Source organism: Agelaius tricolor, unplaced genomic scaffold (genome assembly GCF_023055355.1).
Source record: "Agelaius tricolor isolate 1412-34295 unplaced genomic scaffold, bAgeTri1.0.p SCAF_6, whole genome shotgun sequence".
Taxonomy (NCBI): domain Eukaryota; kingdom Metazoa; phylum Chordata; class Aves; order Passeriformes; family Icteridae; genus Agelaius; species Agelaius tricolor.
The window spans coordinates 41,303,176-41,316,880 of NW_027269266.1; the positions used below are offsets into that span (position 1 = coordinate 41,303,176).

The 13,705-nt window shown below is 35.1% G+C and overlaps 1 protein-coding gene across 7 annotated transcripts in view; it reads left to right on the forward strand.

Annotated features, from left to right (window-relative positions):
* Nucleotides 1–11,149, forward strand: part of ATP2C1 (ATPase secretory pathway Ca2+ transporting 1) — a 61,991-nt gene extending 50,842 nt beyond the window's left edge. For all 7 annotated transcript variants that reach the window (XM_071429500.1, XM_071429497.1, XM_071429501.1 and 4 more), the window contains 9 exons: nt 809–906; nt 2,467–2,517; nt 3,301–3,467; nt 5,030–5,098; nt 6,799–6,915; nt 7,672–7,819; nt 8,444–8,539; nt 9,339–9,480; nt 10,322–11,149. In XM_071429500.1, the coding sequence (XP_071285601.1) occupies nt 809–906; nt 2,467–2,517; nt 3,301–3,467; nt 5,030–5,098; nt 6,799–6,915; nt 7,672–7,819; nt 8,444–8,539; nt 9,339–9,480; nt 10,322–10,458 (1,025 nt within the window). In that variant the 3' untranslated portion in view covers nt 10,459–11,149. The remainder of the gene's footprint in view (nt 1–808; nt 907–2,466; nt 2,518–3,300; nt 3,468–5,029; nt 5,099–6,798; nt 6,916–7,671; nt 7,820–8,443; nt 8,540–9,338; nt 9,481–10,321) is intronic.
* Nucleotides 11,150–13,705: the final 2,556 nt, after the last annotated feature.

Below are 13,705 nucleotides of genomic sequence, written 5' to 3' on the forward strand. Positions count from 1 at the left end.
CTTTGGTTTCAGCTTGAATAGCAGCTTTTCTAGTTTGGTTAACATGACTTTGGCCGTTTGAAAATGTATTTTTTTCATGTTGTTTACTTATTACATATGCTTGATTTCTGATTCTTACTGTTACATCACCACCAGCACCCTGCCTACCCTCAGCTTTGGGTGCCTGTCTCTGACAGCAGGGATGAACTAAAAGAGCCAGTGACAAGGAATAATGATGTATGGCACTTCAGTGTTGTCTAGTAGTTTTGTCCATATAACTAAGTTTGAAGCTGAAGTATTAGTAATAAATATTTAAGCAAACGACTTAATTTCTTTTCACAATACAATGCATTAAAGAACAAGCACTTTAGCTAGAATAAAAATTCTTTACAAACAGGATGATGAACAGTTCAATGTGCACGTGAAGAGTATACCCCCAAACTTGGAGTATATTATCAGAGGTTTTTTTCTTTTCCTTGTCTCCCTCATGTTATTTTTCATTTTCTGTCATGTAATTTTTGAACTGTAAATTCTTTGAGATAACTGAGCTCCTCTATTTGTTTATATGACACCTGACAGAATCAATTACAGACCTTTAGACCTAAAAAGACTAAGCAAATAAATACCTGATTTAGGATAGACTTTGTAGCATGTTGAGGGTTCATGTAATTTACTCCAACATACTGAATCAATAATGTAGTAAGATGTTCTGCTCCAGGTATTTCAAATCTGAAATGCTGCAGAAAATATTAGGATTAAAAAAAAAAGAGTACTTAATGTCTTAAAAGAGTAAATTATTATAATAAGGTTTTTTATGACTCTTTTACAGCTAGTCGACTAGGATTGTATTCCAAAAATTCACAGGCAATCTCTGGAGAAGAGATAGATGATTTGGATATTCAGCAGCTTTCTCAAATAACACCAAAGGTTTGTTTTGATATACTACTTTCTGAAATGTGGCAAAGGATACATTTACATATTGAGAAATGCTTTTTTTCTGTGGCAAGCTAAAATAGAATTCCTGAGTGACAAATAATATTGTTCTAATAAGTATCTTTTGGTCTGACATATGACCAATATGAAAATCTATTTCTTTCAACTTATGCAGTTATCCTTTTAGATCTAAAAATATAAATTGCTTCTGTCTCTTTTAATGATTCAGGGATTTTGCTTCTGTCTCTTCTAATGATTTAGGGGTTATCTTCAACTTTCATTTGCCACCTCTTATTGAATATCACCTTTTGTATTAGACCATTTTATTTCTGAGCAACACATCATTTATATAATCTTAGAGTCTGCATGTTCAGACAGTGCATTCTTTTGTAATTTGTAAGACTTGTCTGTGTTTTTAATGATTTTGATTGATCTGAGGTCACTAGTAGGGAATTTTGAAAGGGTATATTTATTAAGTTACCGCTTAATACTTTTTAGTTATTAAATAACTAAATGGATTAATCAATGTCCAGGTTATGAATGTGAAGACATAATCAAATGCAATAGAGGTTCAAGTTTAGCCATGTTGCAAAATGCTGCTCTGTTTGAAAGGACTGCAAAATTAGACTGCAGCATGCTTGAGCCTGGTGTAAGCAAGCCAAAAGCCAATATTTGCAATCAAGAAATGTGCATGTCAGCTTTCTGTCTTTTCTTAGTGACTCACAGAAAGTGGGAAAAAGCAAGAATTATGTGGCAAATAGTAATTTTTGGTTTATGTGGTAATACATGTTCTTAAGGGCTGTCCACATTAAATAACTGAAATAGATACAAATTTACTTACACGTGTTTGACCTTTGACCCAATTGCTTTTCTAGGTGTTTGCTTAAAATCTTACTAGGAATTAAAATCAACCAATAAGATTGATAGCTGTATACAGTCTAAACTGATTGGTGACAAATCTAGCTCTTTGTCAGGCTTCTTGAAAAGGAAAAATGATCACTGTATGGGCATTATGGAAAACTAAATTCCACATGCTCAAATTTCAATTTACAGAGAAGTCCAGAGACCAAGAAAAATCTGAAAAGTGGTCCTTCCAAGTCAGAATTTTTGTTTATCTTTAAAACTTCAATTGTTAATAATATGCTATAAACTAGTAAAATTGAAATATCCTGAGTAGCTTGTCACTTGTGCTGACAAGGAAAAAGGATGTTGATTGTAGAGTCAGTGCCACAATTGCCTGCATGAATTTAATCAGAAAGGCCAGCAGCAAGCCATTATACTGCAGTTGCTTCATTATTTCAGAAGGGTTTTAAATTGCACATTCTATCTTGAAATAAGTAGCACGAACTTTGTTTACCAGAACGCACTTTGAATCTCCTCTAAAATTAATGATTTCACTCAATTAAAAACACAGCTCACTGGTGCTTCAGCTTAAGAGCTAACAAGAATACAGCTGGCCTTTGATTGTATTTTTTGCCCTCTACCTTAAGAGAATCCAATGCAATTCTTTACATATCTGAAATTTTCACCACTGCTTCATTACTCTTTTGATAGGTTGCAGTATTCTACAGAGCCAGTCCGCGACATAAATTGAAAATTATAAAGGTATGTCTTACAGAGGCTCAAATGCTGGACTGTTGCTGTGGGTATTGTCTGTGGTGCCTTTACTTCAACTATAATGTGCTACTATAGTGTGTTAAGATGAAATTAGATATGTATCTGATTTGGCAGTGAAGTGTACTTGAAAATATTACCTAGAAAAATGCATAGGGCCCACAAGGAATAGGTAGGTAACATTGTGCTTTCTTCTATGTAGGGGGCTGGGGATTGATTGAGATTTTGTGTCACGTTGCAGTTGAATTGACTAGGAGCTTGAAAGAACCATATTTCTGATACTTGTTAGATGAGATAAAAGGGAATGAATTTCAAACCATGTCTGGGGCAATGCCTCTATTCAGAAGTTAACAAAAGAAGGTAGCAAAGAAGGAGGGACTCAGTGTAACAATTGGAACAATCAGAAAAGTAACAATAAGGAGAAGTCTAAACACTGAGACCATAGGGATGCATGCAAGACTTATAAGAAGGTGATAATGGTAATATGGAAATACAGTATCTTCTATATGTCTCTAGAGATTTTTTTTCTTTTGCCTAAAGGTAAATTTTAAATACCCTAGCTTTAAAATTTAGGCTGTGAATATATGAACTGAAGTTTAACCCGAAATCTTGTATAAAAACTATTTAGAACAGAAGTAGCTGCTTTTTTCTTTAGGACATTACAGTGCAACTATAAAAAATGGGGGAAGGGGGAGCAGTGATACAAACCTTGTATCTAGAATAATTTTATAGGAAGGGTTATTTCAATCCCTGATTTCTTTTCCCTCTCTTTAGTCCCTGCAGAATAATGGTGCCGTGGTAGCTATGACGGGAGATGGAGTGAATGATGCTGTTGCTCTGAAGGCTGCAGATATTGGTGTAGCCATGGGACAAACTGGAACAGATGTTTGTAAAGAGGCAGCAGATATGATCCTCGTGGATGATGATTTTCAGACAATAATGTAGGTGGCCTTTATGTACATATCCTGTACTATATAACTTTAATGAGATGTTGCCTGGATTAAACAAATAGAAGTTTCCCTGAACTTGTATATGAGCTTGTAGCTGCTGTAAATGAGTTTTCTGCTCAGTGAGGAGTATTAACATGTTTGGAAATATAACTGAGGTGAAATTGTGAGTATATTAGCGCTTAGTAGATTTCATTCAATTTTGTACTTCAGAAGTATAAAACTAATCAGAAAATGACAGAGCATTCCACTCAAGATTAAAAAAAAATATGTGTATCTCTGGTTTCAACTCTTAAATGTGGTGATTTCAGAAAAGGAAAAAATAATAACCATTTAGATACCACAAGTGAAAATGGGTTATAAGTGTCTGGTAACCAGCTGTTTGTACTTGTTCATTTTTTGGTTGGTGTATTTCAAAAGAGCGTAGCTAAACTTAATCCTATTTTGACTTTAATTCATCTGACTTTTGAAGGTAGTGATTGTTGACCAAGCTGAACTGCTGTCTGGCAAAATAGCCTTCATTTTGAAATTATGCATCAATCTCAGAACACTTCAGTTCTGAAGTATGACATTTAACCCTTGGGAAGAAGTGAAAAGTATAGTATAAGAAAATCTACCTATGTAGCAGTATGTCAGAAAATGATCTGAGGTTGTCACACTAATTCAGCCAACAGAAATTTGCTGTTATGCAAAAACATAACAGAGAAGGGAATCATTTTAACACAGGCAGAAGAGTACATAGGAAGGAGATCTGTAGTAAGTGCTTTACATGGGCTTGGTGAGGTTTTTGCTGGACTGTGTTATCCAATTTTGCTCACTTCATCAGGAGAGTTCTCAATAGGAGAGAGAGAGGAGTGGTGAATGCTAAGGAAAAAAAAAAGTATGAACTTCCATAGTTTTACATATTTTCCCCACCCTTTAAAATATTTTTAAGTTACCAAAGGAATGCTGTTTAATTATTGGGGGAGTGTTAGAAAAAAATCAGTTTTATTTGCAGCAAAGTAGGCTTGATTTGGGTACCAGAAAATCCTTTCTCACTGCAGTAATTGTGATAATGTGATAGGCAAGTTGTGACACATGCTAGGGGTTGTGAAGATTGTCTGTATATATTTCATTCTGGTACAGGAGGAATACATGGTCCTCTAAAGCCATGCTGCGTTTCTGTGGGATTTTTTAAAGAGTGTGTGTGGGGGAGTTGTTTGCTTTTTGGGTTTTATTGGTTTTTTTTGTTTGTTTGTTTGTTTTTTAATTATCTGACTTGATTTAGAAGGATCAAGGATGGTGGTGTATTTTGAACATAGAGCAGATCTTACTCTAATAATTACATTTTCAAAGTTAAGCATCTGGAAAAATAACTTGTGATTATTCACAATCACATAATAGTTTGGGTTCTTATAGACAAGTTGAAAAAAATGACCACCAAAGTTAAAAGAACCTCAGTTCCATTTGCTTCTTGCTGGTTTTATTGGTGCTTAAATTAATAGCTTTTTTGTTTGTTTTAAACATTTTTTGGCAGTAGATTAATCTTGTAATGTAATCTTTGTTTTTAATTGCAGGTCTGCAATTGAAGAGGGTAAAGGAATTTATAATAATATAAAAAATTTTGTTAGATTTCAACTGAGCACGTAAGTTTGAAAAGCTGTCAGTATCAGAAGTTTCTTGTGAATGAATCAAAGCATGAAGCAGATGCATAAATTCATGTTAATACTGTAAATTTTGAGTAGGATGCTGATATACTGTGCTTTTGAGTTTTCACTATTTTGTGTTTGGTGGCTTGTTTTGTTTTTAAAGTCCCAGAAGGTAGTGCAATAAACAGACATGTAACTTTGTCATGGTTCTTCCTGTTGAGATGTGTAAAGTGAGTTACTGAAAGGGATCATGAGAAACAGTAGAGCTGCCTTTGGGTCCCTGTTTAAATGGGAAGCTCATAGTCAGTCCCTCCTTAAGCAGTACATGTATTCAAATGGGGGAAGCCAGGGAATCAGGAGGGTAGTTTTTCTGAAATACATGTATTGGTGTGTGGAATGAACTAACTATATGAAGGTGACTTCCTTTTCTTGCACACAAGGATTCATGTGCTAGCTACATAATGTGCATGTAAGGCAAGAGGACAAGAGTTTATTAAGCCTTAGTTTCAAATTTTTTGTGAGTTTATCTTATTGGATCTGGACTCAGGGACATGTTTTTTCTCTTCACCATGTCGTTCATATACTTTTTCAAAGCCTTCATGACTTTTCAGAGTGGTCTGAAATTTGCAGAAGTTTAAAAAACAAACAAACAACCAAATCTAAAACTTCTAATAAAACAAACTCAAACAAGCCCCACAAAAACCCCAACCCCACAAACAACAAGTACCACCCAAAAACCCCTCCAGAACAACACAAAATTCACATCAAAAACTCCCAACACAACAAAACCCAGAAAAGACCAATTTGTTTACCTGCATAAACACTGTAACAAGTGGCATATACTTTCAGTCTTACCAGGTGTCCTGTCTAGTCTTACCAAGACTAGCCTAGGAATCTGCTGCTGAAAAATAACTAAGCACAGATGTTCTAAGAAAGTGTGCTTACTACCTGTTTTTGATTAATCAGTTACCCTTTGGTTTTTTCTGTCTCTCTTTGCAGGGAGAGCATAATAGGGTTCAGTACAGTGCTAAATTTGGAATTATTGTAAGCCTTACTTTCTTTTTCTTGGTTATGAAACCTCTTCATCTTGCACTGAGAGCAAGTAGTGCATATTTGTTTACAGAGGTTTCTAATGCTGAGCTTGCAGCCAGCTAATCTGTTTTTCAGTGTTTGGCCTGGCCTTCTCATCTTGCTAGTAATGAGGAGTGGTTGTAGGTATTTTTAGGGAGCTTGAGTAGTACCTTGCCTTGACTGACCAGTCAAACCAGGGACAGGTGCACAGAGTGACTTTGTTTACATCAGCAGTGGAAAAACAGTTTGTTTTTCAAAACCATGTTTAGAAGTTCAACTTTTGGCACAAGAAAACTATAGGACCCAGTCCCCCATAAAAAAATCAATTAGGTGATGGTGAGTGATAATTCTGAAATGTTACCTAAAAGTTTGGGAGGTTTTAAAATGCAAATTTGCTGCCTTTTTATTGCTAGAACAATGCTGTTTTAAATATGGACTTTGTCAGAATGAGTATTTGAAAGGATTTCATGCTCTATCTTTAAAGTTCAATTAACATAAGTCATGATTCACACTGTCAAAATATGTATCCACTCTTAAACAGTTGAAATGTTGCTTACAAAGCAGTTATCAGTGGATCTTCAGAAATGTTCATTGCTGACAGTTGTAAAAATGGATTCTTTCAACAGGAGTATAGCAGCACTGACTTTAATCTCACTGGCTACATTAATGAACTTTCCTAATCCTCTCAATGCCATGCAGATCTTATGGATCAATATTATTATGGATGGACCTCCAGCTCAAAGGTAAGTAATTACTCTAAACTCTGTTGGGTTCTGTAGTCCTTTTATTTCAACAAGGGAAATGGTTGCTCATAAAGGAAACTGTGAAGTGTTAAACTTCAGTGAGATGTTTCAGAAGTAGCAAACTTTTCTCTACAACTCCCTGAAAGGTGGATGTAGTCAGGTGGGGATTGGTCTCTTTCTCCAGGCAGCAAATGACAGAACGAGAGCCTTAAGCTGTGCCAAGGGAACTGTAGGTTGGATATTAGGAAAAAGTTTTTTACTCAAGAAAGAGTGACAAAGTAATGGAATGGTCTGCCCAGGGAGGTGGTGGGGTCACCATCCCTGGATGTGTTTAAAGAAAGTTTGGATGTAGCACTTGATGTGTTCATTGAGGTGTCAGGGCATGGGTTGGATGTGATGATCTTGAAGGTCTCTTCCAACCCAATGATTCCATGTGAACTTTCTCTGTGAACTCCAGTGTTTGTAGTATGTTTCTGTGTTAATTCTATTTAGTTTGCTTTAGTATCTAATGATATGGGGGCAGGAAGTTTGTCTAAAGATCCATGGATATGCCCATGGAACTTGCATGCAGGGTTCTGGCTTCCCTCTGGGTTCTTTCTCTGACCCTCTTCACTGCATGTAGATGGTGGGGGGAGAGATGGTGAGGAACTAGAATTAAATCCTCTTTTTTTCAACTCAGAAAATCTAATGCTTAACTTAGAAGCAGTGAATTAATTTTATGATGATAAAAATGGAAAATGTTCTTTTAATTGTAAGCCTTGGGGTGGAGCCTGTGGATAAAGATATTATTCGAAAACCTCCAAGAAATCTGAAGGACAGCATTCTGACCAAAAACCTGATCATTAAAATACTGGTTTCTTCAATAATTATCGTCTGTGGAACACTGTTTGTCTTCTGGAGAGAGGTATGACAAAAGTGCCAAACCTTGAGTAGAAACTACCTAATTTAAAAGAAATCCTTTTTATACCAGCAGTTGGAATTCAGAGTTCATATGAACTTAGTAGTGAGTTTTGGGCATGCTTATTTGATACTAGCAGAGTAGAGAGGAAGATTTTCAGAACAGTTGTTGAAAAGCAAAATACAGTTTTATCCCCAATCTCTATTTTAACATAGACTTTTTCAGTTTCCAAATCTGCTTTGGAAACTTTGCCCATAGAAAGTAATTATGTAAATCTTCTAACCAGATTATTATGAAACAGCCATTTGACTTTGTTTTCTCAGTAGAGAAAAATGTTATGTGAACATTTGGTAGTGCATCATAGAATTCCTGCTATTCCATGTGCTAGAATAAATGTTGGTCAGGAGGCTTCATTTAATCATAGCTTGGAATTACAAATTTTTCTAAATTACAGGTTATTTCATGTATGATTTAATAAATCAGCTTGGAGCAGAAAACTTCCTTTTGCTTTCATTCTGTATCTGGTAAAACTTAGTGTAGAATTATTGTGATAATTTTATTTGATTGACTTTGTTTAATTATGGAGAGTTTAAAGCATGCTAAAGCCATTTCATTTTATTTTGTTGGCAGTTAAGAGACAATGTAATAACACCACGAGATACAACCATGACTTTCACCTGTTTTGTATTTTTTGATATGTTCAATGCTTTGAGTTCTAGATCTCAGGTAAGTGATTCATACTGTCCATTTACACAGTATTAACACAATAATCAGGGTTTTCTTTGAGGGAAGATCTTGCTGTGTTTGTTTCTAGTGTGTTCTGCAGATTTACTTCACATCTGCCGTTAAGCTCAGAGTTTCATGTATTTACTAGGTAGGAGATTTCTTAAATTACAGATAAATTAACTACTTAATTTGTTTACATGGTGGTATCCTGACAAAAGCAAGAAAGTTGTTATTAAGAGCTGAAGTGTGATGGTCCTTTGTATTGTTGTGTATACTTGGTTGTTTTTTTCTCTTCCTGGAAATTCTGTCAGTTCAGCAGCCTTACCAGAATGTCAGATATCTTGAAGGCCTTAGCTTTTATATATTTTGTCATCTTAAACCCATAGTCCAAGGAAAATTCCTGAAACTGTTCTGTATTTTTTGGCTGTTTATATTTTTTTCATTTTAAGGAAACAAGTCTAAAATTTTGTGATAGTATACATTACTACATGTACTGTAATTTGCAGTCTTATCTGTTTTGGAATAGTGTACGGGTAACCTTTTTCTGATGAACTGTGATGTGGAATAGTGAGATCAATATGCAAGTTCTTGACTATGAAGACAAGACTTTTACTCTGTTTGCCAGGGAGAAAATGCAATTAGCCTATTCAAGAACTTGTTCTGGATTATCTAAGAGGTCAACAGTAATACTTTATATTTTGCTAAAAGTCTGGATGAAAAGAAATTGTAGTTTCTTTCTAGATAATTAAGATTACATATTGTTGTAATCTTAATGTAACATATGATTTTTTTTTCACAGACAAAATCTGTGTTTGAGATTGGACTTTGCAGTAACAAAATGTTCTGCTACGCTGTCCTTGGATCTATAATGGGGCAGTTATTGGTCATTTATTTTCCTCCACTTCAGAAGGTTTTCCAAACAGAGAGCCTGAGTGTCTTGGGTAAGAACAGTTCCTTTTTCAAAACTGTCCATTAAAGATTAATTTATAAATGTGGTGTGGTTCTGTAAGATCCCTTTCTGTCTGTTTGTATACAACAGGAATACAAAGCTTGCCAATGCTTTTTGTTTTGTGGCTAGGGGTTTTGTTTGTTTCATTGATTTGGTTTTTAGTTTTTTGAATCATTCCAGATGTTTTCTTTGGGAACCATTATTTAAATGCATATGGTACATAACTGATCAGTGTGTTCTTAAATTTATATAAAGGTGCTTATTTATTTGGGAGTTTTTAAAATAAATTTTGTTGCAGGCAAAATTATTGACTTAGGTTGCTGAGCACTGCTAATTAAACTAGTTCACAAATTTTTTTCTCTAAATATAAACACCTTACTTAGAAATCCAATCCTTTAATATTGATTGCATTGTCATAGGGTAAATAAACAGGAGGATTTTAAAAATATATAGATACATAATGCTGTTGGCAAAGGTTTATTACTTCTGTAGTTTTCTGGATTTAAGTGATTGTAATGAAATACTTGTTATTTATTGTAGCATAATTTCTGATTATATTAATATTATATTTTCAGAATTAAGTTAATTATGTTGCTGAAAATAAGTCTATGAGATACTTTAAAAGCTTTTAATATCTCGTGTGTAGTTATGACTTGTGAATAAACCATGCATGTTAATCTTCTGGGCCTGCAAAATATTGAATTTTGCTTTATTTCTCCTGAACTTTCCCAATGACTGGGAGAAAATTTGAAAGTCTCGTCAGTCTTGTTCTTTTTTGTGTCTCCACTTAGCCTTAAATAGCAATTTTAAAGACGGCTAATTATCTTTTCCAGATTTGCTGTTTCTTCTGGGACTCACTTCCTCTGTGTGCATAGTGACTGAGCTGATAAAGAAGTTTGAAAGAAGCAAGGAAAAGATCCAGAAACGTGGAAGTTCTTCTTCATCAACTTCGTCTTTTCTTGATGTATGATGCATATTGCATTCCTGTGTTTGCAAACTTAGCGATTGCTGTCTAAGGATGTTGGAGAAAGCAAAACACTATCTGGAGGCTAAAGAAATTGAGGGCTTTTGACAAGTCCTTTGTTTTACTGGCTAATGAGGAACTTCATGTTTCAAGACTGTTTAGAATTTAACTTCCAGCTGTGGAAGTAACAAATGAAATTATGCAACTTTGGTAACATTTTTCCTCAAACATAAATTTACTTTTAAGATTGAATGGTATTGTGGGGGGGAGGGGGCAGGGATTAATTTAAAGAAAGATCTAAGCCCAAGTCCCATTTTCTGCACTTAAAAGATATAACTGTGTAAAATTCTTCTCTTAGATATAAATATTTTAGTTTGTTTTTATTTAAAGCATTGTACTATTCTACTTTTATGGTGGTGGGACTTTGCTACTAATACAAGGATAAAAATATTTCAGAGGCATTCCACTGGGTTTAGAGTCTGTCACAAGAGTGCCATATTCTAGCTACTGTATTTATTTACTTTATCCTGCAATGTGTAAGCGGCTCAAGTACCTTGTGCTACAGTTTTTTTGTATCCCAAGTTTGGGTTTTTTTTGCACAGGATGTGACCGCTGTCGGATCACTGTTTTTCTTTTCTTTTTCTGTGATTGAAAAGCCTATACTGCAATTTGAAGTAAATGTTTGCTTTTCTTATAAGTGTGTCGTGTCTTTGTTTTAAAAGAAACTGGCATTTACATGAAGTGAATGAGCTTGTTTTGATATCATTGCAGATACAGGCTTTGTTTCATGTCTTGTTCCATATTGACTTTAGCTTATGACTGTGAGATCACTTGAGTAATTTATAAGACAGTAATTATGGAAATTATCTGTAGTGTACTGAATTAGAAAATTAATGCAATAATCCTGCCTGGGCAAAAAGCCTCCATCCCTCTCTCAAAGAAGCTTCATTTTCCTTCCTTCCTGTTCATAAAAAAAAAACGCTTTTTCTTAGTAGGGTAACTTTGAATTTTAACCTACAGAATTACTTTTGGAGCTAGAAAAGCATTATAGTAGATTTGTTTTGACATTGTAAAATTATTTCTAATATATTACAATGTCTGAATACTCTTAATATTCACTAATAGGAAATAGTGCTTTTCCTCAAAATAGTCTTGCCCTGTTGTCATCGGTGTCATCTCATCGTCCTTTCAGGAAATGCGAGGAACTATCACCCAAAGCATCTTGAAAAGAGGATGTCTAAAGATTCCTGGGGGAAGTCAAAAACACAGTGCTATTTCTTTCCCTTGTAAACTTGTGCATGTGCATCTCTCCTCACTGTAGCCTGAAAATGTGGCAGTGGCATTGCTCTGGTCCACATTTTCAGTGCTCATCCTGTCATTTGAGGAGGCATTGTCATCAATAGACACTGGAGTATTTCTACACTTGCCATTGTGACTTGGCCCACATGACATGCTCAAAAGTGCAGTTTAATTAATTTCTCTGCGAATGTTACTGGAATTGTTTTCTTCTTTTTGCCTGTGGGATTCCTAAACTTTGCCAGCAAATGGAGCTGCAGACAGGGCATGAATGCACATTCAGTCTGCTTTATACATGCAGTTCATCCATGGCTTTTCCTGACCTTCAATATGTCTATAATACCTGGATTACCAATGTGCTGGAGATGTGATTGTGTAAAGACAAAGATCCTGCAGCACTTGGCCCTCATCTCTTCCTGGGGCTGTTACCACTGCGCTGGGAGGGCCTGAACAACATGACCTCTTACAGAAGTGCTCTCGTGTCTTCAAGCAGAAGTTTCTTACTTACAGCAGTTCAGCCTTTCAGAAGTTGGACAAATTGGATAGTTGTTGAACAATTACTGTCTTTGGCAAGTGGGGCTGTAGCTGTTCAATATTGTAGTGTGTTCAGTATTTCAATACCATTTCAGAGCAATTCATTAATAAAGACAGATAGTAAGAGCTGACAGTGCATGCTGATGAAGAATCTCGAACAAACTTTGATTTTGTGAAGGGACAGCAGCTATAGCTTTCACATAGTAACTCTTAACTTGTGGTTGATATTCCTCCATGGGATTTGACTGCTTTGTGCTCTGCTCTTGGTCTTGGAGTCCCAGAAATCTAGGTAAGTACAGATGAATGTTAGATTGTTGTCTTAACTTGGAACTGTCATTGCTAAGTCTTTAAACAAATGTTACTTTAAACAAATGTTACCAAGTGCCCCTTTCCCAGCACAAGCCCCGCTTTCTGAATAAGGTATGTTATTCTAGACAAATAAAATTTCAGTCTCTTAAGAACAATTTTGCCTTATTGCAGGGTGGGCTTAGTTGAATGTAGTTCACTTAAATTTGCCAGAATTTTTCTGCTTGTGTTTTCCAATGGAAGGCAAAATACTAACAAATAGTAAATCTAATTCAATGTCATTATATATATAAAACATGCCTGGACTGAATTCCATTGCCATTGTTTTGGCTTGTCTTGTGATTCATTAGCACTTTACAGCAGGTTTGAGAGATTTTTTTCCCAGAGCAGTTGAATCAATAGTGGGAACTTTTCCATAAAAATGAAGAGGCATTTCTTATGGGGTAGAAAAAAGCAACAACTGAGGAATTTACTTGCTTCTACTGAAGCATGGAACAAAGAATTTTGGTTTTAATAAGTAAAGGCCCTTTATTTTTTAATTTTCCTACAAAGAAGATGAAAGACCTATAATGAGTCAAAAAGGAAAACTGTAATATTGAAATTCTGCATGGTAACCCTAGAATCAGTAATTATTTTCTTCAGCCTACAGGACTGGGTTTTGCATGAGTGTGTATCATTTCATTAGCAATATAGAACAGCTGAATTCTGCATTGAGAACATATTTCCACTACAGTAATTCTTAATTGAGTCAGCTTTCCCAAAGGTATTCTCAAAATGCCATGTGGTCATAGCAGTGTTTTTAATCCCAAAATGGAATATTTGACCTTATTCTAGTCTTCTGGATTATCTAATTGAAAATAGGGTTTCTTAGCAACTCTCAAGAATTTTTATGATCTCTAGCAGTTTTCTGATACAGAATTCAGAGTAAATAAAGATAGGTCTTCTCACCAGCACTAAGAAAGTGGAATCAAATACACCTTCCTTTTTATATTTAAGACTTATTTTCAATGTGACTATTTCTGATGGTTAAAAACTATAGGGAATTACAAGCTTGGTAAAATAAAGCATGTGGAGATAATAATGGAGAAGAGGATGATTTGGACAATAAAGAATTTCA